This window comes from Scyliorhinus torazame, chromosome 2, assembly GCF_047496885.1.
Source record: "Scyliorhinus torazame isolate Kashiwa2021f chromosome 2, sScyTor2.1, whole genome shotgun sequence".
Lineage (NCBI taxonomy): Eukaryota > Metazoa > Chordata > Chondrichthyes > Carcharhiniformes > Scyliorhinidae > Scyliorhinus > Scyliorhinus torazame.
In genome coordinates, this window is record NC_092708.1 from 142,756,379 (window position 1) to 142,783,237 (window position 26,859).

A 26,859-nucleotide genomic window follows, 5' to 3' on the forward strand; every position below is an offset into this window, starting at 1 on the left:
CAGCCCACACCTCCACCCTATCCCCATTACCCAGTAACCCCACCCAACACTAAGGGCAATTTTGGACACTAAGGACAATTTAGCATGGCCAATCCAACTATCCTGCACATCTTTGGACTGTGGGAGGAAACCGGAGCACCCGGAGGAAACCCACGCACACAGGGGGAGAACGTGCAGACTCCGCACAGACAGTGACCCAAGCCGGGAATCGAACTTGGGACCCTAGAGCTGTGAAGCAATTGTGCTAACCACAATGCTACCGTGCTGCCCATACCGTGCTGCTCCTCACTGATCATTCAGTGCATTTACTTTAGTTTACAATGTAATTTATTTTAATATATCCTGAAAAATGTCACATTATGTTTGAAAAGAACCTGGCATTATCAATGACCACAAATGTCATTGCTAACTTTCCCCCCATTGTTGATAGTTCTGCAAGTGTTATAGATGATGCCTTAAGTGTGCAAAATGTAACTTAATCTAGATGAAATTGAAAGTGCACTGTTTTAAACAGTTGTCACCTATTTTACTAGCCGTGTCTGCATTAAAGAGGTCACATTCTACTCGAGTTCCTTTATTTATACCCCTGGGAAAGGGGCTGGGTAATTGAGGCAAAGGTTTTCACAGAACCACACAAGTCGCCCACCAATGATTGCCCAGGAATGGTCTCCCGTGCAGGCCAGTTGATTGTTCCGACCCATTGGCGTGCTGGAATGTACAATGTAGGAGACGGGAGGCGGTGGAGTGGGGGAAGGCATTAAGTTGCGGTAAGTCTGGGTGGGTGGAGTTTCCCCCCCACCCTCCTCACTTTCCAGAAAGACGTTGGTGGAAAGCTGCCTTTAAAGCTCCAGTGGTGGTGGGGGCGGACAACACATAGCCTCATTCACGTCCGACAGCGCCCTCACTTCACTTCCTGACACGAGCGGCCGTCCTGTTGCCATTGGCAGCGTCCAGGCCGGGGTTCTCAGTCGGAATTTTGAGCCGGAGCCCGCGCGACGGGTCAGCCGCTCTTGCAGCGAGGAGAGGGAGGGAGAGTGAACCAGTTCGCCCGGCCGGGCCTGCTGCAGGCGCCTCGGTGTCACAGTTACCATCCAGCCCGCTAACAACATCGATCAGCAGCAAACTCTCCTTTCCCCGGACCGAATTCCCGGGATCTGGGAGGAATGGCATCCGTGGGTTCCGGCGCGGGGTGCCGGGCGCTGGCACTCTTCCTCACCCTCTCCTGTTGTCACAGTTTTAACCTGGACGCCAACAAGATCTCCGTTTATTCCGGTCCCGCGGGCAGTTACTTCGGATTTGCTGTGGACTTTTTCACACCTTCCCCGACACAGTAAGTAAGAGATTAAATAGAAGTATTGTGGTGTGAGGCGAGCTGGGGTGTGGAACTATACATCGACAGTGGACCGAGTTTGTTTGCGCCAAAAAATTCTAAATGCTTGAACATAACGAATGCCGGTTTAGTGAACTGCTTTGATTGCAATAACTGTTCAACACGTTAAGAAATGAAACGAAGCGTGGATCTTTAAATCCTTTGTTTTCAGTCAAATCTTAACAATAATGGTATCTGACAAATCTCAGTGCAGAATGTTTTTGACCAGTCCGTTACATTGCACGGGATTAATGTATACTTGCGGAAAGGTGACAGTACAGTAAATTGAACAAAGCCTTTTTTCCTCTCTTGCACTTTCTCATATATTCTTACTAGGACGAATATTCTAATCGGAGCCCCAAAGGCAAATACTTCTCAGCCAGACATTGTGGAAGGTGGGGCTGTATACAAGTGCCCCTGGACCAAGGGGGACAGCAACTGCGAGCAATTTCAATTTGACAAGACAGGTATGTGAATTCTTGTTTAACTTTTTGTAAACAATCACTGCCAGCTGAGTGAGTGACAGATCTGAATCAAGTTATTGTGTTGCCTAATTATGGAGGGCTTTTTAATCAAATATTTTTACCATAGAATCCCTACAGTGCAGAAGGAAGTCATTCGGCTCATCAAGTCGATACCGATCACTGAGTTAGTTGTTCATCGACATTTAAGGCTTTGGAACTGGTCGGATCAGTTGAACAACAAATGATCACTATTCTGTATCTATTTTTACAGTTGCTTAAATTGCCTTGGTATTTAAAAGTTAAAGCTAAATTTAATTCTGTACTACAATACAGTTAATATATTTTATTTTAAACATCCCTTAGTGGAAAAACAGTTGCGTATCTAATGTCACAAGTTCTCCAATTTAGCAGTGAAAAGTGCCTTCAAATAACTACAATATAGGTATTATTATTGGGGATGATAATGCAGTCACCAGCCCGATGGACATTCATTACTTGAGCAACATGGCTCAGCTGTAGCGATAATACCTCTGAGTCAGAAGATTAAGAGTTTGAGATTCAGTCCAGAGACTTGGGTATATACTCTAGACTAACATTTCAATGACGTAATGAAGGTGTGCTGCATTTTTGGAGGTGCAATCTTCCAGGTGAGATATTAAACCAAGATCCTGTCTGCCCTCTCGGGTAGATGTATAAGATTCCGTGACACTATTGAAGAAGAGCAGGGGAGGTCTACTAATGCCCTGGCAAATATTTATCCATCAGCTAACATCAATAAAACAGCTTGATCATTTATTTCCATTGTTGTTTGTGGGACTTTGCTGTGCACAAACTGGCTGCTACGTTTCCAATGTGACAACAATGACTACTTTCCAAAAACAAAACTTAAAAGTAAAGTCTTTGGAGTATATGCAATATAAATGCAAGTTGACAAAAAAGGTTATTTTTAAAGGGTTAAAAGATTTGTGCACTATCTTCCCCACCCCAACCAGCCACCATCCATGGTCAGCATTAGTAAGTTTCAACCAGACTTTGTCCAGCTGAGCAGTTAGATGGGAGAGTGCATTCAAAACTGCAAATCAACGTGGGCTGTCCTCATGCACCTCTTTACATTTAGGTCAACGGAGGTGCAAGATATGACCACCCTGCATGCCCCTAAACTAGGGAATAATACATAGCATCGTGAAATTTAACTTAATAAATTTGGCGGGAGAAATAAAAAGCAAGAATAACACTTGTTTTAAAACATATTATTTAATATTGTTAGTAGTTTATCTTTAACTTGGAGCACAATCACGATTTTTGTTTTCCAATTGCATCACCAGTGGTAATTCATTAAAACCAGTTACAGTCAGCATTGTAATTGGAGAGTCTAAAGGCAGGGTTTTTGCTGGGACCCCAACATCAGGGTCAAATGGGATCCCAATCATGCACTCTGTGGAAAACAGCAGTGATTTTTCCTGTACTGGTGAATTAATGGCTGGAGGGTGGGGCTCACCATTCAATTAAGGATGACGAGTGAACTGTGAAGCTGGAGTCCCATGTGGGCCCTCCAACTCTGAAGGAGCAGCAATCTACTGTTTCAGGTGAGAAAGATAGGGGGCGGGATTCTCCGGTCCGCCCGCTGAGTTTTCCTGGGAGGCATGCCCTTGCCGGCAGTGGGATTCTCCCTTCCCACCACCTGCCAATGGGATTTCCCATTGTGACCACCCCACATTGCCGGGTAACCCGCGGGCATGGATGTGCTGCCGGCACAATGAAGCATCCCGCTGGCGGAGAATCCAGCCCAGGGTGCCTGGCAAGTCTGAACGGTTCGACCCTCAGCAACTTTGAAACCGTTGAACTTAATTTTTAAAAAGCCACTGCTGCCAGATCACCATTGTGGAGGGGGAAAACAGCTCGGGGCTGGGATGCTGTTCGCAAACCAGCACACAGGCCAATGGTGCAAATTTTCATGCCCGTCTACCTCTGTTCTCATTATTCCATGGAGGAAAAGTTCTACCCTAATGTCTAGAACTGTTTTTTTTTATCATTGTCCCTTCAAATTAATCCTGAGCTTGTGTTCTGTGAGACAGGATAATTCTGGCTTGGATCACTTGGTTGACTATAATAATACTGGGAGGAGAATGGATGTGGAAATCTATTGATGCACAGTTACTCACCTGCACGCTTGTATGTTTTGTTATTTTCTGGTGTACTATTGGGATTTGAATAACATCAGGAATTATTTTTGTGAACAGATGTTTTTATTAATTCAGGCGAGCAATTGCACTTCAAACAACATAATTTAAAACTTCTGTGAGAGCACTTTGTTAATGTCAGTGCTTTTGAAGTCAGCAGGGGCCAAAGAATCTATGCTGAATGTTTGACATGTTTATGGGAACTCAGCATGTAACCCCTTTCAATTAATGGCAGGGTGTTTGTGTTTCTCAGTCTGGAAATTAGCCATGTGACACAGTGAGATACTTCCATATTCAGTAATGGACCATCATACTTCACAAAATGAAGTAGCAAATGCTCAATTTGACTTCAGGAATGTCTAGATTCACTCCAAGAAGGAAAGGTCATCCTTGATCAGCCAGCACTTGCCATACTACTAATATGGAAAGGCCTTAAGAGTTCCTCAACATCCTGAATCAGGCTACCTCGGACAATAATGCCCAAAGCCAGAGTGTGGTGTCAAAATGGGATCATCAGCACAACTCTTATCTATTACTTATCCATTACTCAGTGTACATTGCATAAAGAAATCAGAGGAATATTGACAAGCTGAGTCTTATTGGACTGAAATGAAGCCAGTTACTGCAACCAAGGGGAAAGCCCTCATAAATACAAGCAAGTCTCCAACAAGCAAAATCTAGATGCTCTCAGGGCTGTCAAGATCAAATCTCAGACGACTACACTGCCAGTTGAAACTCTGCAACAACATAAATCTACTGGTAAATCTGGGGATGGTAGAAAGGTGTATGAAGGAATTGAGAAAGCAACAGGCCCAGCAGCTGTCAAAACAACCCCTTTGAAGATGAAGACTGGGATAACCACTGAAGCTAGCAAACAGATGGAAAGGAGGGTGGAGCACGATCTCAAACTCTATGTACTGGAGAATGTTATCATTGAAGGAGTTCTCAGCACCATTCTGGACTTTGCTGTCATACAGGAGCTTGATGGCGAGCACACCATCATAGAGCTCTACAAGGCCATTGATGTCTTTCCAGTGGTAAAACCCCAGGAAATGACAGCATTCCACCTGACATCATCAAAATTGGAAAACCAGCACTGCTGCAACATCCCTATGAAACTTTGTGCCTCTGCTGGAAGGAAAGATCTATACCTCAAGATATACATGATGCAAAAAATAATCAAGTTGTGAAAAAACAAAGGGGATCACAGTGACTGCAATAATTACTGAGGCATTTCCTCATCAAGTATTGTGGGAAGGTCTTGCTCCTGCTGCACTAGCCAGAATGCAGACCTTGCATCACACATTTACCCCAAACCTCAGTGGGTTTTAGAGCTGGCAGATCCACTGTTGACAGGATTTTCTCACTTCAGTGGTTAGAGACCACTCTCTTTCCTTCATTAACCTCTAGGCCTTGTCAGCAGAGATGTAAACTGCTGCAGAAAGCAGGCTGTCTGCATGAACTCCTGGTCTCAGATGAATATTGGACATTTCCTGGCAAGACAGCGTGCCTGATATGGAAGTGTACCAGTATGCAGGGATTCCAAAAATGCTTTCCCTCCTTGAGTCAGTGAATTCTCCATTGGCTGAATCATGTGAACTGAATGGGATTAGAATGCTTGATGGCCAGTGCAGATATGAATGGTCTCTTTCTACACTGTAAAACTATCAATCATTCTGATTTTAGCAATATCATTAATGAAATACGAAGGGTCTCTTTCTACACTGTAAAACTCTATGACTCCAATGGATATTGCCCATATCCCCAAAAAACATGGTCTATTACAAGCTTGCTATCGGCCTGAGACCATCAGTTCGCCCATGTCTGCGATACTGCAAGCGAGACTTCAAGTTGACTGGAATCATCGTCAATGCATGGGAAGTCCTCACTGATGATCGTAATGTCTGGAGGCAGGCGGACAGTCCGGAAGGATGTGGAAAAAGCAAAGGACAGAAGAAAAATATCAGATGGTGGAAAAGAGAGCTCACCAGAAGGTAAAAACATCAGTCAATCTCAAACCAGTGCTATTCTTCTATGCCAGCTTTGGATGGGGCTGCCACTCAGAGTGGCCACTACAGCCACAACAGACTATGTTCAATTTAGAAGGAACATACATCTGGGCACGGTCCGTCTCCTGAGTTCTACAAATACCAATAACATCAAAATCCCTGTATAAATTGGGCATCTTTTTTATGCACGTACTGCAAGGAACTATTATGAAATATAAGAATTTTGATATTGGTACAAAGAGAGACATGTTGCCAAAGCTTTTTTGTCTTGTACTCAGTCATCAGGACAAATGCAAGAATGCCGAATTTCAGATGATCACAATTTATACTACAGGAGAATAGGGTGCTAATTCGTTGGGTTGGCAAATCAACTCTGAATGGTGGAGGTGATGCCATGGAGAAAGCAACGGAGAGCTACAGGTTCCCCAAGCTCCAGGGGCACAAGACTTGAAAATAGTTTGCAGAGAATACATCCCGGTGTATGAATTTGAAAAAAAATTCCAATTAAGCGGCAATTTAGCGTGACCAATCCACCTATCCTGCACATCTTTGGCCTGTGGGGGTGAGATCCACGCAGACACAGAGAGAATGTGCAAACTCCATGTGGCAGACAGTGACCCGGGGTTGGGATTGAACCTGGGTACTCGGCGCCATGAGGCAGCAGCGCTGACCACTGCGCCACAGTGTCGTGCGGACACTTCTTGTAAAATACAGGCTAATTTTATAAGTGGCATTTGTTTAAATCCTTTTTACATTATTGTTGATGAATTCCACATATGTAAAAATGTCAACCAAATAATTTAGTAGCCAAATAATTTAGTAGTGCAGTCGGCAAAATTGTGACAATAGAGGGTTAAAGTTATAATGGATAGAGAATTTTGATAAAATGTCAGAACTAAGTTTCATTAATGATATTGCTAAAATCAGAATTATTGATACATTTAAAAAAAAAAAAATTTAAAGTACCCAATTAATTTTTTTTCAATTAAGGGGCAGTTTAACGTGGCCAATTCACCTACCCTGCACATCTTTGGGTTGTGGAGGTGAGACCCACGCAGGCACTGGGAGAATGTGCAAACTCCACATGGACCTGGGGCTGGGATCGAACCCGGGACCGTGGCGCCGTAAGGCAACAGTGTTAATCACTGTGCCGCCCAGAATTATTGATAGATATTTGGGATGTAGCCCATAGATGTGCTTAAATAGGATAATGTGGTTAGCACCGCTGCCCCACAGCGCTGAGGTCTCGGGTTCGATCCTGGGCCTGGGTCACTGTTCGTATGGTGTTTGCACATTCTCCCCGTTTGCGTGGGTTTCGCCCCCACAAACCAAAGATGTGCAGGTTAGGTGGATTGGCCTCACTAAATTGCCCCTTAATTGGAAAAAATGAATTGGGTACTCTAAATGTTTTAAATAATAAATAAATAGGATTTATATTTTCAGTCTTAACAAAATACATTGAAATGACAAGCCTAGTGTAAACAATTGTGTGGCATTGCCACTGACTGTAAAGTAGGTAGCCAGCAGCAGAACTAACTTTGTTTGTGGATTAAATGTATAAGCAAAGGCAAAGGACTTCTAAGAAATTTACTGAACCCGTGATTGTGAAATAAAGCTTTTGTTTTTGATTCCTGTTATGTATTAATGTGCTGACTTAAACCAGAAATGGTTTGTTTGGATGTTGTTAACCATATCTATCTATGAGTCATTCCGCCTGGAATATAACTGTTAGCGAAAACCTTGGTCTAGGAAACCAGTTGTGCAGTACCTATTTTGGGTGTTAACCAGCATACTGAAGTGTTAGTTTCTAGATAGAATTGCATTGTTAACCTAACACAAATGCAATCACATTCATTTATTTGAAGTGCAGATTGAGAGCATTTTACATTTGGGGAATAAGTTACTGGACTCATTTTCCAGATTGCATGCCTCAGCATTTCATTGACCATGTGCTGAACTCGCACAGCTTAACACAATGCTAGCTGACAAGAGGGACTCCTCATTGGCACTATTTCAGGGGTTCATGCAATACTTGCAACTTAGTTGCTGGTTTCTTATTTCAAGCTGTTGGTTAATTTCTGGATGCATTTTGGTGTATTTTATCATTCCAGACAGTTCAGTTTATCAAGAATAGAGACATTCTGCTGGTGGTGTACTGTTGTTGGCTGCTACAGAAATTGTTTAGCTGCAGTCATGGATGGTCTAGTAGGGCCGTGTTTGGGGCTGGGTGGTGAGGAGGAGCAACAAGGAAGAGAGCAGAAGCAGCTGCCAGAAGGAAGAGGTGGCCAATTTGCAAGGGGCTCCACAGTGAGTACTCAGGGAACACTTCGACATTAACTTTATTCTGAAGCAATGTTGAAATGAATATATCACCAATAGAGAAGCTGTCAGCCTGGACAATCACAATGTGAACCTTGAACCCTGACATGGGCAGCATTGCTGTAATGTTGACAAAGCTACCGTCAACCTCAACATTTATGCCAATGACATCTTTTCAAGATGCAACCGGTGACATCAGCCACATTTTCAGTCCATGATACACTGATGAGGGAAATCACTGAGACTTTCTGCTCCAGTAAAAACAATTACAACTTCTTGCCTGTGGACGGTGTGAAACAGGGGATGGGATTCTCTCAGCCCGTGGCCGGGCCGGAGAATCCCCGCGACCGGCCCGAATGGTGCCTCCGATGTGGCCTGGCCCGCAATCGGGGCCTACAGATCAGTGGCCGGCCTCTCTGGTTGGGGGCCTCCTTTCTTCCACGCCGGCCCCTGTAGCCCTGCGCCATGTTGCGTTGGGGTCGGCACGGAGAAGGGAGCCGCTGCGCATGCGCAGACCCCGCGGCGCCCAGTTCATGCCAGGATCAGCAGCTGGAGCGGCATGGATCGCTCCAGTGCCATGCTGGCCCCCTGTAGGGGCCAGAATTGCTGATCCTGAGGCCGTGTTGACGCCGTTGAGAAACACAATGGCATTTCCGAAGGCGTCAACACTTAGCCTCAGGACCACAGAATCCCGCACAGGATGCCAGAGCACTAGATTTCACCCACATGGTAAGCTTCAAATTGCCATTGACTACACATGCATTGGCTTTTGTGTTCCTGTTGCTTTATGAAATCAGACAGCACATCCTACACCTTTGTTACTGGTACCCTGGCAAGAGTCATGATTCTTTTATATTCCAACCAGGCTTCCAAATTCCAGGCTGGCTTGTGGATGGGCTGATGGAGCTTCTCTTGCAGCATTCACTTCCATACACTGTGAGCTATGTGTCTGATTCAGAGCAAAATCGGAATTCAATAATGTGCTTTCCTGGTCGCTTGAAGTCGTTTTAGCATGTGGTCTATGACGTCAGAATTATAGAATCCCTACAGAGCAGAAGGAGGCCATTTGACCCATCGATTCTAACCGACCCTCCAAAAGAGCATCCTACCTAGGCCCGCACCCCTGACCTAACCCGTAACCCCACCTAACCTTTGGACAGTGAGGGACAATTTAGCATGGCCAGTTCACCTAACTGCATATCTTTGGACTGTGGGAGGAAACCAGAGCATCCAGAGGAAACCGGCACAGACACGGGAAGAATGTGCAAATCCACATAGTCACCTGAGACTGGAATTGAACCCAGGTCCCTGGCTCTGTGAGACACTGTGCCACCATGCCACCCGTTGTCATGGAGAGAAGTAACAATCACAGAAGTACGGATTGGTAGCTAGGAGCGCCTATCTCGTAGCGAGTGTTGAATTAAGACTTCCTTCTTTCGGTGGTCACTGCACCGGTCACGGTCAAGGTTGGTTCGCGTTGCTGGGTGACCCGGGCAGGACGAAGAGATGACGAGAGCGATTTGAACTTGGGGCTTAACTCTTATAGTCCCCAGGGGCTTCCCGCCTTTCTGGGCGGACCCTGTACCTGGTCCTAGGTGATTGGACTTCGTTCCAATCGCTTGGTTCGATTTCTCCAATACTGGAGCGGTTCCCTGATCGATGGGCGGTCTTGCCGCGTTCGTTAACCTCTTTTGTGTTGGCTCCTGCTGGCGCTGGGGAGTCTGGCTTAGTTTTGTGTGTCCCAAATGTTGCTGTTGTCCCCGGGGATTGCTCATCTGTGTGTAGATGGCTGCTACATTGTTATGCTGATGGTCGCTGGTATCGATGCTGTCTGGGCTTTTGCAGAGTTAAATACACAGCAAACCTGCACCTGCTGGTTTCTGCCTGTGTTGGCTGACTTTCCCATCAGCCTTTGCCGTTCGCCATTTTAAATCGGGAGTTGGTCAATTTAGGTGGTTACACTAGGCACAGGCCCCCAAATGACAGGGAACACCAAAATGATGAGTGAGTCTCGCACAGCAATCAAGGACAGAACTACTTTGAATTTATATTTTTCCAGAATTTATATGTCAGTCACTCTGCTGAGCTAATCACAGAGGAGGAGACCGTTCTTTCCTCACACAATTTACTGATCGGAATTACATTACCTCTGCGTCTTGTGGCACTGGGTGCATGCGCAGTGAGGAGTGACAGTATGCAATCAGGGGAGACCCAACCCATGGTGCCTGAAGGACGTTCTGATGCGTGCAGCAGTGGTTTGCACCCAGCGTTTGGAAGTTTGAATTTGAGAAGTTGTGAGCCCGTGCGGCTGTTACGTGGGCCCGAGCGGAGGGAACCAGGATCGCAGCCATTTAACCCCCTCTATCCCTCCATCCCTCCCTCCTTCACTTCCCCTCCTCACCATCTTGCCCTTCTTCCCTTACCCTTCCCGTTCCACTTCCTTCAAACCCCGGTTGGAAAATGCTGAGTGTGGCAGTGAGGTAGTGTGCGTGGAAGACCAGTTTATATCCAGGATCCTTCAACAGGGAGAGGCAGTGGCCTAGTGATATTGTCACTGGACTAGTAATCTGTGAGGACCTGGGTTTGAATCTTACCATGAGAGATGGTGAAATTTGAATTCATTAAAAGTCCAATGATGACCATGAAATCATCATTCAAAAAACCCTCTGGTCACAAATGTTCTTTCAGGGAGGAAATCTGCCTTTTCAAGTGACTGTGGGGCAGTTCGGAGTCAACCACATTGCTCTAGGTCTCATGTAGGCAGACCTGGCAAGGATGGCAGATTTCCTTCCCTAAAGGACATTAGGGAAGAGATTGGCAATGAAGCTCTCCCAGCCGATGTCATCCATTTATCATAAAATAATAAAACAAAAACTGTACTCAATCCTGACAGTGGCTTCCACCCAGGAAGGTGCCATCTGACATTGTGATGCAGTTGGCTACTGTAAATGTTCAAGGAGCACCCATTGCGGTAGGATGCAGGTAAATTCCTCGCCCTAGCTCTGAGGTGAGGCCAAGTTGGTCCACTCTAAGCATACATTCCCTCAGAACGAAGCCTGCATTCCCTCAGAATGAACAATGTATTTTCTTCCATTCTTCCTTTGTGTTCTCGCAAGCAGGAGTGAATCAAGGCAATGACCTCTATTGTAGAATCTCAGCACCAGGGCTGTGATTCCTTTAGGTTCCCAACCTAGTAAATATTTCATAAGGATCAATACTTTGGTCACGTAAAGCAAATTCTCGAAGAATTGGGCATTTCTGGAGACCCCAGATGTGTTGTTAATCACTTCATTTATTCAATATGGATGGCATGATAGCACAGTGGTTAGCACTGCTGCCTCACAGCTCCAGGGACCCAGGTTCAATTCCACCCTGGGGTGACTATCTGTGTGGAATTTGCACTTTCTCCCCGTGTCTGCGTGGGTTTTCTGTGGGTGATCCAGTTTCCTCCCACAGTCCAAAGATGTGCAGGTTAGGTGGATTGGCCACGGTAAAATTGCCCTTTAGTGTCCAAACGTTTAGGTGGAATTACTGGATTATGGGGATAGGGTGGAGTTGTGACCTTAAGTAGCTCGATGATGCAGACTCTATGGGCTAAATGCCCTCATTTTGCACTGTAGGGATTCTATGATTTGAAGCAAAATCGTAATATCTAAAATTAGCTATGAATATTATGAAGCTAAGATAATTGGTTTGAAATTAGTGTGCGTTACCTCATTTAGTAGGTAGTATGGCTGGGAAAAGATAGTTGAGGGTGCAGGCAAGAATTTCCTTTCTTACTCAACATGATGGGAAGTAATGCATTTAATCAGTAGCAGTGCTCCTGAGATTATATCTGTTTCCATGTGGGAACCGGAGAAGATTGAAGCTATTTGGCCCATCATTGCCACTGCGTAGCTCTGAGAACTATTTACGATGTCCTCCCAGTGAGGGTATGAACCTGTTTACCAGGCATTTGCATGGATTTCAATATTCAAAAATGGCTTAATGCTGTTGCTTCCAGGTTTGCCAGATGTTTCTCACGCTGGTGGGAATCAGTACTGGTTTTCAAAAATGGAAATCAGTTGTGATGACCATGCCGAGGGCTCGGAGGCGAGTGTAGCCCCCCCCCCCCCCCCCCCCCCCCCCCCCCAGTAGTGAGGCCCATGGCTAGGGCAGCCCCTGACACAGCCAGGTTGGCACTTTGAGGTTGACACTGCCAGGGACGGGACCTCCAGGAAAACCCTTTGGGGGAATTCCCATTATGTGTTTGGGGGGGGGGTTAGCTTACATCGTGGCATTGAGGGGCGTGGATGCCGGCATAAGGGGGTGGGGGGAGATGCCTGCATTGGTCAGGGTGGTGGTGTAGGGAGCTCTAATGCCCTGATGTAGTGGCATAATGGCATTGTCAGTGGATGCTCTGGAGAGTCAGGTTTGAATCCCATGGTGAAATATGAATGGAATAAAAATCTGGAATTGAAAGTCTAATGATGACAGTGAAACCATTGTCGATTGTCATAAACACCCATCTGTTTCACTAATGTCCTTTAGGGAAGGAAATCTGCCATCCTTACCTGGTCTGGCCTGCATGTGATTCCAAATCTTAAAAGCCCTCTGAAATGGCTTTTCAAACCACTCCATTCAAGGGTAGTTCGGGGTGGGAAATATATGCTGGCACAGCCAGCGATGCCCACATCTGCTGAAACTTGTTTTTAAAATCCGGCGGCGATGAGGGTTCATCAATTTGAGATTGGGCGCTCTTTAAAAAAAAGGTCCCCCAGCTGGCTGTGTGAACCTCGCCAGCACTTTGAAATTGCAGAGTGCTGTTTGATCTGACTAGAAAAGGCAGCTGTGAAACCAGTAAGTCTCACACTGCTTTCCCACCTGATCCAACACTCTGTGCAACATTTCGAAAATTCCGCCCTGTTTTTCAAAGGCTTGAATTGAATAATTATATTGCTATAAATTTCTAGCTGCGCTAAAGACTATTCATTTACTATTTGAAATAAAATGCCAACTTATAATAAAAATGCTCACTTAAAAAGCATGGTTTTCCTGGCGTTTGGGGTCTCAAAAGAACAGAGGAAAACAATGTAACAGAATATTGAGAAATGAAGAGCTCCTGCACCTGATATTTATTGCTACACCACTAGTGGTGGTGGGGGAGGGCGACGTATGTGGGTGTGTGTAGGAGGGCATGGATGACGGGTGGGGAGGAGGAGAGTGTGGACGAAGGGTTGGGGGGGGGGGGGGGCGGGGGGAGGAGAGCTTGGATGAGGGATGGGAGAGCGGTGGTGGGGGGAGGAGAGCGTGGATGAGGGGTGGGGGGGGGAAGAAGAGAGCGTGAACGAGGAGTGGGAGAAGGGAGAGAGCATGGGCAAGGGACAGAGGGAGGGAGAGATCGTTGGAGAGGGTGAGGGGAGATTGAGAGCACGTGCGAGGGGTGGAATGGAAGAAGAGAGCCTGTACGAGGGGTGGAAGGGAGGAAGAGAGTCTGTGCGAGGGGTGCGCTCCAGTATTCCAGTCTCGGCACAGGAGGGCCCCCAAAATGGAAGTTGAGCACTGGGCCCACGAACTATCACTCCCTTCTGCTTCCACTTCTTTCACAGTAGTAAGTATGCTGGGATCACTTCTTATATATTTACCAATCACATGCAGTATGGCCTTCCATCAGCAGTGCAATGTGGCCAATGGAAGTAAGGATTCATTACATATTCATTGGAAAGAACATGGGGCGGGATCTCCCATTGCCAAAATCTCATTCGGTAATTGACCGGAGAATTCTTTTTGATGCCGAAATCGGGCTGATGCTAGTTTTTGTATGCTCCTCTTCCACCCCCCCCCCCCCCCCCCCCCAAAACGGCATCAATGTGGAGTATGCCGCACGCCGTTGGGACAGCCTCAGGAAGTAACCTGAAGGCCCTCTCACAAGTCTCCGTCCCCGATGGGCCGACTTCGCAGTGGCGTGGATCAATTGTGGTCTGAGGTTACGTCAACCTCACGTGGCGGCTGAGGACTGTGTCCAGCGTCGCCACAGTCGGGGGGGGGGGGGTGGAGGGGAGGCATTCTGCTGGCTGTGCAGAGCATCGTGTGGGGGCGGCGACGACATCTTGGTTGTAAGATTTGACACATGCTCTGGACATAGCCTCAAAATCGGAGAATCCAGCCCATTGGCATTGGAGGGAAGAATTAGACCATGCAATAGCAGTTACAGATGTGGTGCAGTCAGTGAAAGGTACCTTGAAAATGTTTTCAATCAGTAACATTGTAATTTTCCAAAGTTGCATTCCTCTATCGTTAAACAAACACTGCCATTAAATAACAGTATAATGTAAGAGTTACTGGAAACTCCTCCACCTCCTGCACAATCTCTTCATTCCTTGCTGAACAAAGGAAGGAATGAAATGGCAGAAAGCAAAGAAAGAATACTATTCTGAGCGAGTCCTGGCAAACAATGAATCGTTACGATTGCCTCCCGCCTGCTACATTATCCTCCCTTCCAGCAGTGTTCCTTTTCGCTCTGTTTCAAGATTTTACACAAACTCAATAGTTCTAAACAAACCATTGCTCTGGCCAACAAATCTTATCTTGTTGCTGAATTTCTTCCCCCCTTGCTTCTATTTCTGACTGCATCCGCTTACTTTAGTTTTGCCATAACTGTGGAACAGAACTATGGTTGAACCATGCACTATTGTGGTCTCAGTCCTGTCTTTCTGGAATGTATCTGTCAATTGCTTACATAAATTATTTACACATTTTTTATTTGTGGTTGACAAGGATCTGACTACATCCTTTTATAGTAGGTAATCCCTCTTCATAGAAATCACAGAAAAAATACAGTGCAGAAAAGGCTCTTTCCCCCATCGAGTCTGCACTGCCGCATGAAAGGCCCCGTAACAGCCTCCCCTAACAGGCGCCGGAATGTGGCGACTAGGGGCTTTTCACAGTAACTTCATTTGAAGCCTACTTGTGACAATAAGCGATTTTCATTTTTTCATTTTCATCTGCCAAACCCATTTGCCAGCACTTGGACCATAGCCTCGAATGTTAAGACGTGCCAAGTGCTCATCCAGGTACTTTTTAAAAGATGTGAGGCACATCGCCTCTACCACCCCCCCAGGCAGTGCGTTCCAGACCATCACCACCCTCTGGGTAAAAAAGTATTTCCTCAAATCCCACCGAACCTCTCACCCCACACCTTGAACTGTGTCCCCTCGTAACCGACTCTTCAACTAAGGGGAACAGCTGTTCCCTATCCACCCTGTCCATGCCCCTCAAATCTTGTACACCTCAACCTGGTCGCCCCCTCAGCCTTTGCTCCAGCGAAAACAACCCAAGCCTATACAACCTCTCTTCATAACTAAAATGTTCCATCCCAGGCAACAACCTGGTAAAACGCCTCTGCACCCGCTCCAGTGCAATCACATCCTTCCTATAATGTGCCGACCAGAACTGCACACAGTTCTTCAACTGTGGCCTTACCAATGTTCTATGTAACTCCAACATGACCTCCCTGCTTTTGTAATCTATGCCACGATTGATAAAGGCAAGTGGACCATATGACGTTTTCACCAGCCTATTACCCCCTTCTGCCTCAGTGATCTATTTACAAACACATCAAGGTCTCTTTGTTCCTCCGGATTTCCCAGTGTGGGAACTTCTGGTGGTGGTCATGGAGGAGTAGGTCGCACATTTGATAGCTCCCGCCTGTGACGGACTTTTGGATCTTTTCCCCCGGTTTTTTCCAGATTTTATGGGATAAATCAGTGAAGAGTGAGACAGTGAGGAGAAATCCCCCTCCGGTGTCTGGAGAATTGGATCAGAAGTGGCCGTGTGAGAAGACCAAGTCCTATAAAGAAGACGCGAGCAGAGCCGGTAACGCGGGAAAGCATGGAGGAGAGCAAGGGCCACGGGGAGACGGCACAGTGGTTGACGGGTCAGCTGGTGGAGTTTTTTGAAGATTGCTTCGTCAAGCTGAAGAACGACACGCTGGACCCGATTAAGGCTTCGATTGATCAAGTTGTGCAGAATCAAGAGACCCACGGGAGAACGATCCAGGAGGTGGAGAAAAGGTGTCCGAGCACGAGGAGTACATAACCGTGCTGGAGACCAAGGTGGAGTTGATGAACGACCGCCAGAAAAGAATGCAGGAGAAGCTGGAGAACAGGTCCAGGAGGCAGAATCTTAGAATCGTTGGCCTCCCTGAAGGCAGTGAGGGATCGGATGCAAGGACTTGTGTGACGGACATGTTGGAGAAGTTGATGGGGGCTGAGGCGTTCCCTCGACCCCTGGAAGTGGATAGAGCGCACAGAGCCCTCGCGAAGAAGCCCCGAGTGAACGAGCCGCCGAGGGTGATGGTGGTACGCTTTCACCAATTCCTGGACAAGGAACACATTCTGCGGTGGGCCAAGAAGGAACAGAGCAGCAAGTGGGAGAATTGTGAGCTGCGCATTTATCAGGACCTGGGCGCGGATCTGGCTCAAGAGGCAAGCTGGGTTTAATCGGGCAAAAACAGCCCTCTTTAAGAAGGGGGTGAAGTTTGGATGCTGTACCCAGCCCGTCTGTGGGTCCCACATGAGGAACGGGATTTCTACTTTGAAACACCAGACGATGTATGGACTTTTATTAAAGAAAAGAGGCTGGAGGCGAATTAAAAGACACTGAAGCCTTGGAGAAGTACTGTGGCGGCGATTTGTTGTGCTGGGTTGTATAAGTATAAGTAGTGCTATGTGTAATAAGGGGCTGTTTCGATGGCTAAAGGTAACATTGTCTTGCAGTGAGCTGGTTAGAGGGGGGTTGGGCTTTGGGGTTGGTTCAGTTTTTTGGGTGTTTTGTTTTCTAAAGTGGCTGTTTCTTCACTGTTTTTTGTTCTGATGTTTGTTTACTGGGGAATGTGATGCATTTAATACGTTTGTCCAATTGGGGAGAGAGAGCAATGGGGAGACAGACTGCTTGATGCCAGGGGCAGGAGCTATCAAGTCAGCACGGGTCAGTTGACTCTTAGAAGCGCAGTGGGGCGCGCGCAGGTGTTATGCTGGAGCTTGACTTGGGGGGTTGGGTTTCTATTGTTGCTAGGTGGGGCAGGGAACAGGGGGAGCTGCTTTGCTGGCAGGGGAGGAACTGTTAATAGGGGGCAAATGGGAGGTCGGAAACCGCGAATGCCCGAGGGGGGCTCGAGGAGGCGGAGGGCGCAAGCTAGAGGCTGGCCTAAAAAGGGTGATGGCTAGTCGGCAGGGGTGGGCTGTGTGGTGGGGGGTGGGGGGGGGGGGGGGGGGCGGGCGGCTGGAAGCCCCCTGACCAGGCTGATTAAATGGAACATCAGAGCGCTGAATGGGCCGGTCAAGAGGGCTCGCATGTTTGTGCATTTGAGGGGGCTGAAGGCGGACGTGGCAATGCTACAAGAGACACACCTAAAGGTTACAGACCTGACTAGATTGAGAAAGGGGTGGGTTAGTCAAGTGTTCCACTCAGGGCAGGACTCAAAGACCAGGGGGGTAGCGATCTTTATCAACAAATGAGTGTCATTCGAGGCAGGGAGAATCGTGTCAGACAAGGGGGGTAGGTACATAATGGCGAGTGGGAAGCTGGAGGGGTGTGGGTGGTACTCGTGAACATCGCTCCGAATTGGGACGATATGGAATTTGAGGCGGGTTTTAGGTAAGATCCCAGTCTTCGAATCACATAACCTGATCATGGGAGGAGACTTTAACACAGTCATTGATCCGGAATTGGACCGGTCAAAATCCAGGACAGGGAGGAGGCCGGCTGCGGCAAAGGAATTGAAGGGGGTTCATGGAATAGATGGGGAGAGTAGACCCATGGAGGTTTGCATGGCCAAGGGCGAAGGAGTTTTCCTTTTTCTCACATGTCCACAAGGTATACTCTCGCACCGACTTTTTGTTCTGAGCGGCGCTAATACCAGAGGTGGTGGATACTGAGTACTCGGCAATCGCAGGGTCGGATCATGCCCCGCATTGGGTGGATCTACGGGTTAGTGTGGAGAGAGGGCAACGCCCGCTGTGGACACTAGATGTGGGGTTGCTAGCGGACAAAGTGATTTGTGGGTGGGTTAACAAGTCCATCCAGATCGACCTGGAAACAAATAATACGGGGGAGGTCTCCGCTCGGGGTAGAGGATAGGTGTGCGAGGTGCGCGAGAAGCCCAGCAAATCATGTCCACATGTTTTGGGCATGCCCGAAGCTTAGAGGGTTTTGGCAGGGTTTTGCTAAGATAATGTCCACAGTGCTAAAAACACGGGTCGTGCCAAGTCCGGAGGTAGCGATCTTTGGAGTGTCGGCAAAGCTGGGTGTTCAGGGGGCAAAAGAGACTGACGTCTTGGCCTTTGCCTCCCTGGTAGCCCGGAGACTGATCTTGTTAATGTGGAGGGACTCGAAGCCCCCACGTGTAGAGACCTGGGTTAGTGACATGGCTGGGTTTCTCAGTCTCTAGAAGATAAAGTTCACCTTAAGAGGGACAATGGTCGGGTTCACCCGGAGGTGGCAGCCGTTTGTCGACTTTCTCGGGGAAAATGAAAATGTCAGCAGATGCAGTATTCCAAGGGAGCGGGGCGGGGAGAGGGCCGAATTGTTATTTTATGGTTGAGGTGTGTGAAGATTGGGATGGGGGGGAAATGTTTATTCTACCATGTTGATGTCATTGTTAATGTTATTTTTATAAAAGTTTTCAAATACCTTAAGTAAAAAAAAAAGGACTTCCCAGTGTGGTGCCATTCATTGCATAATTCCTTGTCAAATTGCTCCTTCTAAAATGTACCACCTCACAATTTCCAGGATTAAATTCCATCTGCCACTTTTCTGCTCATCTGACCTTCCCATCTATATCTTCCTGTAACCCAAGACTCTCAGCCTCGCTGTTAACCTATCTTTGTGTCATCCACTAACTTAGTGATCCTACCCTACTCATAGTCATCTCGGTCATTAAATAAATAGCAAATAATAGGGGACCCAGCACCGATCCCTGTGGTATGCCACTGGTCATTGGCTTTCAGTCACCAAAGCAGCCGGGTATCATCACCCTGCGTTTCCTACAGCTCAGTCAGTTTTGAATCCTTCTTTATAAGTCTCCCGTGTGGGACCTTGTCAAATGCTTTGCTGAAATCCATGTAAACTACATGAACTGCACAACACTCATCTACACTCAGTCACAAGCTCTCAAAATTCAATCAAATTTGTTAGGCATGACCTCCCTCTGACAAAGCCCTGCTGATTATTCATGATCAAAGCTTGACTCTCCAAGTGGAAATAGATTCTCTCCTTCAGAATTTTCTCCATTAGAATCATAGAATTTACAGTGCAAAAGGAGGCCATTCGGCCCATCGAGTCTGCACCGGCTCTTGGAAAGAGCATCCTACCCAAGCACGCACCTCCACTCTATCCCCAAAACCCAGTAACCCCACCCATCACTAAGGGCAATTTTGGACATTCCAGTAACCCCACCCAACACTAAGGGCAATTTAGCATGGCCAATCCACCTAACTGCACATCTTTGGACTGTGGGAGGAAACCGGAGCAACTGGAGGAAACCCACGCACACACGGGGAGAACGTGCAGACTCCGCACAGACAGTGATCCAAGCTGGGAATCGAACCTGGGACCCTGGAGCTGTGAAGCAATTGTGCTAACCACTGTGCTACTGTGCTGCCCTTAGTATCCTCACCACTGATGTGCGACGCACTGGCCTGTAGTTCCCTTGGCTAATCCATACAGCCTTTCTTAAATAGTGGGACTAGTCCCCTGGCACCTCTCCCATGGCTAGAGAAGAATTAAAAAATTGGATCAGGGTCTCTGCAATCTCCTCCCTTGTCTCCCACAACAACCTGGGACACAATTCATCCGGACCTGGAGATTTCTCCACTTTTAAGTCTGCCAACACCTGGAATACCTTGTCCCTCCCTATGACAACTTGCTCAATAACCTCACAGTCTCTCTCTCCCTGAGTTCTATATCTGCATCGTCATTCTCTTGAGTGAAGACAGATGTGAAATATTTGGTTAACACCCTACCAATTGTCTCTGGCTGCGCCCACAGACTTCCTCCCCTTGGCCCCTAATAGGCTCTACTTTTTCCCTAGTTATCCTCTTCCCATTGATATACTTATAGAATATCTAGGGATTTTCCCTACTTTTACCAGCTAGAGATTAATTATATCCCCCTCTTTGCTCTCCTAATTGCTTACTTAAGCTCTATCCTACACATTCTGTACTCCACTAATGCCTCGGTTAATTTACTCCCCTTGTACTTATTAAAAACCCCTCTCTTCCTTCTCATCTTGAATATCTCTGGTCGTCCATGGTTCTTTGGGCTTGTCACTCCTTCCTATTACCCTAGAGGGAACATGTTGGGCCTGTACCGTCCCTATTTCCTCTTTGAACACCCCCCACTGCTCTCCTGTTGATCTCCCCACCAGTAACTTGTTCCAATCTACCTTGGCAAGATCATGCCTTATTTTACTAAAGTCTGCTCTCCCCCAGTCCAAGACCTTTTTCTGCAATTTGTTTATTTTCTTGTCTATAACAAATTTAAATTGCACTATATTATGGTCGCTATCACTAAAATGCTCCCCACCATCACATCAACCACCTGTTCATTTCCCAGAATTGGGTCCAGCACTACACCACCCCTTGTTGTGCTAAAAACTTCTCTTGTAAACATTTTAAGAGCTCTGATTGGAAAAATTTGACATTCCACAAATATAAAATTAGTTTTTCTAAGGCCAGTAAGGCTGTTCAATAACTCTCCAGAAGATAGTCAGTTGCAGACGAGTCATGGAGGTGACACTGTGTTTACTCTGCTGTGTTTACTCAACATTGATCAATACAGATTGATATAGTCATGTAAAATAAAATTGCAAGGCAGATGTCACAAAACAAATTCTTGCTGTTGATGGATCTTTAATTACAAGAAACATTACTCATGAGGTTAATTGTGGTCTTCTGTAAGGTAGATTGTGCATTCCATTTGAATTGCACATTACATTCTGGCAACGTTTTCAGATGTGATGTAGGCTGTTTGTGCAATATTCAAATCCTGTGATCAGATAGAGGAATGATAGGTCCTGCTATTGTGGAAACTTTTTCATACTGTTCTTGTTAACCACTTGAGACCCCTTTCAACATAAAGGGTGCGATTCTCCCAAAAGGGAACAAAGTCCCCTAGCAAGCGCTATTAGCTGCATGCTTCCCGGCACGACCTGCATTGAATAAAGTGCTTGAACACGGAATGCGTGGCTGAAGTTGTACATAGCTCTGTTTTATACAGTGGAGAGCTTCGCTCACCAGAACTTCCCATTGTAGTGAGAGTTTGGGATGCCATTTTAAAATGGCACGCCAGCTGGCAGTGCCACCAGGGCACCTTGGCAGTGCCAGGCTGGCACTCAGATGGCACTGCCAAAATACCAGGCTGGCACCTAGGTGACACTGCCAGGGTACCTAGGTGGCACCAGCAGGGCCAGGACACCACCCTGCCCAAAGGGCATGCAGCTGGGGCCCCTGATCCCCTGGGAAATCCCCACCAGTACGTTCTGTTTGGTCCCCGTTTGTGGGGAGCAGTGCTGAATAGTGCTCCCTCAAGGTCTCTGAGGTGAAGACAATGAATCCAAAAGCCTCAAGTACCTCGGGAATCTGCACATTAGAGTGAGGCTTACTGCCACTCTCTAACATACAGATTTGCCAATACATAATCCTGCCTATTGTGGGCGGGATTCACATTGCAACATTTCACAAGGTGTGGCGAGCCAGGTAGATCTCAGGAGCGGGGTCTCCCCACAGTCAACAGCAACGCTGCAACGCGCAAGCTGTTTTTCAGGTGCAGTGTGGATCACACCCAAAGTTTCATCCTGTTCAATTCACCCTGCATGAAAATTTCCATTCTCCTCTAACACATTTTAAGAAACTGAAGTAATTAAGAGATGCCTTTGTGTTGGTGCACTTCTAAGGTCTTGTCTGTTAAAACGTGGTTTACTTGAGGATCGGTTTGCAGTAAGTTTCATTCTTGCAACCAGCACTGTATGCGTTTAAGGGTAATTCGACAGCAAACTAATACTAGATTCAGTTTACAGTAAATAAATTTCTGTATAAAGTCTATGCTTTGTGATAAATCAAGTGCCCTCATTATGCCAAGAGACATTGAGAAATAGACTTCACAATATTTATTTTATTTTACTGTTCATTTATCTGTCCTTGTGTAAGCAAATCTATCTGTTGTCTGAAGATCTGTATCTTCATTTGTGAGTGTATAAGCAGTCCACCTCTTGAGCATAGAAGGCATGGTAATGGATGTTATTTTCCAGAAACATGATAGAACATAGAACATTACAGCGCAGTACAGGCCCTTCGGCCCTCGATGTTGCGCCGACCTGTGAAACCACTCTAAAGCCCATCTACACTATTAGATAGAGTTCTCATTCTCGTTTGCTTTGATATTAGGCAGCAGATACTCCACACTTAATATTGTTAGGGATGTGAGGTCTGCTTACGGACGTCAGACGTTTTACTACAAATGAGTGACATTACTCCTCCAATCTCAGCTTCCTTCCATTTCTGGCCTCCCTTCACATCCTTGAATTTTTAAAATCCCTCCATCATTACTCACTTTGCAGACAGGGGGCGGGATTCTCTGACCCCCCCGCTGGGTCGGAGAATCGCCGGGGGCCGGCGTCAATCCCACCCCTGCCGTCCCCCGAAGTCACCAACCCCACAAAAGTTGCCGAGGCATGAATCGCGTGGCCCGCCTCGGAGAATGGCTATGGACCCCGGGGTTGCCCGAATTCTCCTGGCCGGATGGGCCGAAGTCCCGCCGACGTGACCGTGGGGGGTGGGGGGGGGGGGGGGGGGGGTGGGGTGGGGTGGGGGGAGGGGAGGGGTGGAGGAAGGGGTGGAGGTGAGGTTGGGTGGGGGGTGGGGAGGGGGTGGAGGGGGAGTCAGGACAGAGGGGCTGGACATGGACGGGAGGCTGCCCACTGTTACCGGCTGGGCCAGCGGGCATGGGACAGGCTGATAGCCACCTGGTTCACTGACTAGGGGGGAGTGGGAATCGGCGAGTATGGGCACAGACCGCACACCATGGCAACATCCGACCACCCACACCCCCCCCCCCCCAACTAGCCACCACCAACACCCTCACCCCACCACCTCACCCCAGCACCAACACCCTCAGCCCAGCACCAACACCCTCACCCCACCACCTCACCCCACCACCAACACCCTCACCCCACCACCAACACCTTCACCCCAGCACCAACACCTTCACCCCAGCACCAACACCCTCGCCCCCCCAACCACATCCTCACCCCCCCAACCACACCCTCACCCCCCCCCCACTACACCCTCACCCCCCCCCCCCCCAACCACACCCACCCCACACGCATGCCCACCACCCCTCCATTGCAGATCCACCTGCGGCACAACGGGCCAGGCTCACACCGTCGCCGGTGGAAGGGTGTCTATTGCAGGCCATGGAGGATGATGACGACTCACTCTGCGATGAGCTCCTGGCTCCACATCCTGTGACTGTGCCTGACTCATGCCCTGTGACTCGGGATCCCTCTGGCGGCTGTTTCCTGGGGCAGCCTGGCCTAGATGGGCCAGGCCGTGGCTCGGGCGACTGGGATGGCGAGCTGCACGCCTGTCCTGCCTGTTGCCCCCCAGATGCAACTGGGATGGAGGGGGGGGGGGGGGCGGGTCTGAGGTGTCGCGGTGTTCCGGGACCTCCCCTACCGGGGACCCTGGATGGGCTCCAGCACCACCTCCTCCCTCGGGGTGCCCGATGGCCCCCGGGCCTCTACATGGGTCGGGGGTGTGAACGGACCAGCCATCCGACGCCCCCAGACACCTGGCGCTGCCAGTCCTGGAGGCCCGCCCTTGTATCGACAAGGATCTGCAAGTTTGCAGCCATGGAGCTCAGGGGGTTGGCCATCCCTGTCTGTGTCTGGGCGACGCTGGCCAGCACATGGGCAATTGCGCCGATGCCCTCAGCGTGGCCTGCTGAGACTGGGCCACTGCCTGCAGAGACAGGGCCATGGCCTGCAGAGACAGGGCCACGGCGTTGAGCGCCTCTGCCATCTGCCGCTGGCTCTGGCTCATGGCTTCCTGTGAGAGGGCAGCCATGTCCTGGGCCACAGACGCCGCCTGCATGGAAAGCCCCAGGCCTCGCATACTGCTCCCCATGTCTGACATCGTCGCATCCATTGCCTCCACCGCGGACACCACCTGTGCGGTTTCAGCCTGGGTGGCACGCATGACCGGCACCACTCCCTGCTCCTGGACGCGGGTGGACTCCTCCAGCTGCGTCTGCAGCCGCTGCAAGCCGGCCGTCACCCTCTTCGATCGTCCCAGGTTCGGTGGCTGCATCGGGGCTATGGGTGGGTGTGGTAACTCCAGGAACCCGGGACTCGTCTGAGCGGCAGATGTTTGCTTGTGCCAGGATGCCCTCCGACCTCCCGGCCCTTCTGCTGCTCCTACCTCCACCTGCTGTACCTGTACGGCTGTGTTGTGCGCACCAGTGAGTGTACCAGACGCCTCATCGCTAAAGTGCCCAACCGAGGTGAGTGTCTCTGCGATGGTGGAGGGTGTTGGAGACAGCAGTGGCGTTGTGTCGTGAGCATCGTCCGACCCAGAGTCCATTGTCCGCTGGGGTGGCGGTTCGTGTCCACCGTCCACTGTGTCAGTGTCCTGTATTTCGGTGGCATGTGTGTCGGTGTCCCGGGCAGGGGTGTCATGTGTGTCGGTGTCCTGGGTAGGGCTGTCCTGGCTCGGCTGCGACAGGGGCCTGTGGCTGCCCCCCCCTCGTCACTGGGTGTCGCACGCCTGCGTCGCCGCACTCGCACGAGACGGGGTCGTCGTCTCCCTGTTGCTCCGGGCCTGACCCTGTCTCGTGGCCGCCCTGGGGCATTGTGTGGGCGTCGCATGCCGGAGGGGCCGGGCCTGTCCCTGTCTCGTGGCCGTCCTGCAGGCGGTCGGCATCCGCTGGCATGGGTGCCTCGACGTTTGGTCCTGCAATACACAGTACAGCATGCATGGTTGGACACGCGGGCGATGATCGGGGGATAAGGGGGAGGGGGGATGAGGGGGGACAGGGGGGACATGGAGAGGGGGGACATGGGGAATGGGGGGGACGTAGGGGAGGGGGGATAGGGGGGACGTGACGAAGGAGGGATGTGGGGGAGGGGGGACATGGGGAGGGGGGACATGGGGAGGGGCGACATGGGGAGGGGGGACATGGGGAGGGGGGACATGGGGAGGGGGGACATGGGGAGGGGGGACATGGGGAGGGGGGACATTGGGGAGGGGGGACATTGGGGAGGGGGGACATTGGGGAGGGGGGACATTGGGGAGGGGGGACATGGGATGGGGGGACATGGGCACATGGGGGAGGGGGGGATAGGGGGGACATGGGGAGGGGGGATATGGGGGACATGGGGAGGGGGGACATGGGGGAAGGGGGGACATGGGGAAGGGGGGACATGGGGAGGGGGGGCGGGGGGGATAGGGGGGAGGGGGGGCGGGGGGGGGAGAGGGGGGTATGGGGAAGGGGGCATGGGGTGAGGGGGGGATAGGGGGAGGGGGGACAGGGGGAGGGGGGTCATGGCGGGGGGGGGGAGCGAGGGGGTATGGGGGAGGGGGGGATTGGGATATAGGGGAATGGGGACGGGCCGTGGGTGTCTCACTTGGTGAAGTGCCCCCGACCTCTGCATCGGCATCCTCCCGGTCCTCGGCCCCGCAGCACCGCCTGCTAGTTCCAGGGCCCTCTCCTCCTGAACGGTGAGTGGTCTCTCATCAGCTGGGCCCCCTCCAGTCCTCTCACGCTCCCTGTTGTTGTGTGCGTGCTTCTGTGGGGGGCGGGCGGGTGAGTGGCAGGGATAAAGGACAACAGTGTTAGACAGGGATATAAATGCAGGCCAGCGGTTGTGCGTATATTGGCAGAAGTGCGCAGCACATTAGGGTTAGGGTTGGTTGCACCTGGGGGTGTGCCGCACATCGGGGGTTGGGGGTACTCCCCCTGGCTGCCCTGACGACGTCATTCACCTTCTTGTGGCACTGGGCGCCTGTCCTTGGTGTCACAGCCACAGTGCTGACGGCCTCTGCCACCTCCCTCCACAGGCGTCGGCTGAGGCCTGGTGCGACCCTGCGGCCGTGTCCCGGGTACAGGGCCTCCCTCCTCTCCTCTTCTCTACTGCATCCAGGAGCGCCTCGATGTTTCGCTCCTTGAACCTCGGGGCTGCACGGCGGGCGGCCATCTTGTCGGGTCACCGAGGGTTGGGGGGGGGGGGGGGGGGGGGCGGCATCTTTTATGCTGTGACGTTGCGCGTTTGACGCCGGCGCGAATGGCGTCACGCCGCTACTAGCCCATTCGGGGTCGGAGACTTTGCGCCGTTTGGGGGGGCCCGACGCCGAAGTGATCCGCGCCGTTTTTGCCGCCGGGTCCCGGCCATCGCGACGATTATCGGAGAATCCCGCCCCTTAGCTTTACAGGCCCTTAGCTCTGGGGATTCTTTCTTGACCTCGCACTCCTTTTTAAGGTAC

The 26,859-nt window shown here is 49.6% G+C and overlaps 1 protein-coding gene across 1 annotated transcript in view; it reads left to right on the forward strand.

Annotated features, from left to right (window-relative positions):
- Positions 1-810: 810 nt before the first annotated feature.
- itgav (integrin, alpha V) overlaps positions 811-26,859 on the forward strand; it is a 229,485-nt gene continuing 203,436 nt past the window's right edge. Inside the window, exons 1-2 of the mRNA XM_072477768.1 lie at positions 811-1,330; positions 1,706-1,836. Of these exons, the coding sequence (XP_072333869.1) occupies positions 1,164-1,330; positions 1,706-1,836 (298 nt within the window). The 5' untranslated portion in view covers positions 811-1,163. The remainder of the gene's footprint in view (positions 1,331-1,705; positions 1,837-26,859) is intronic.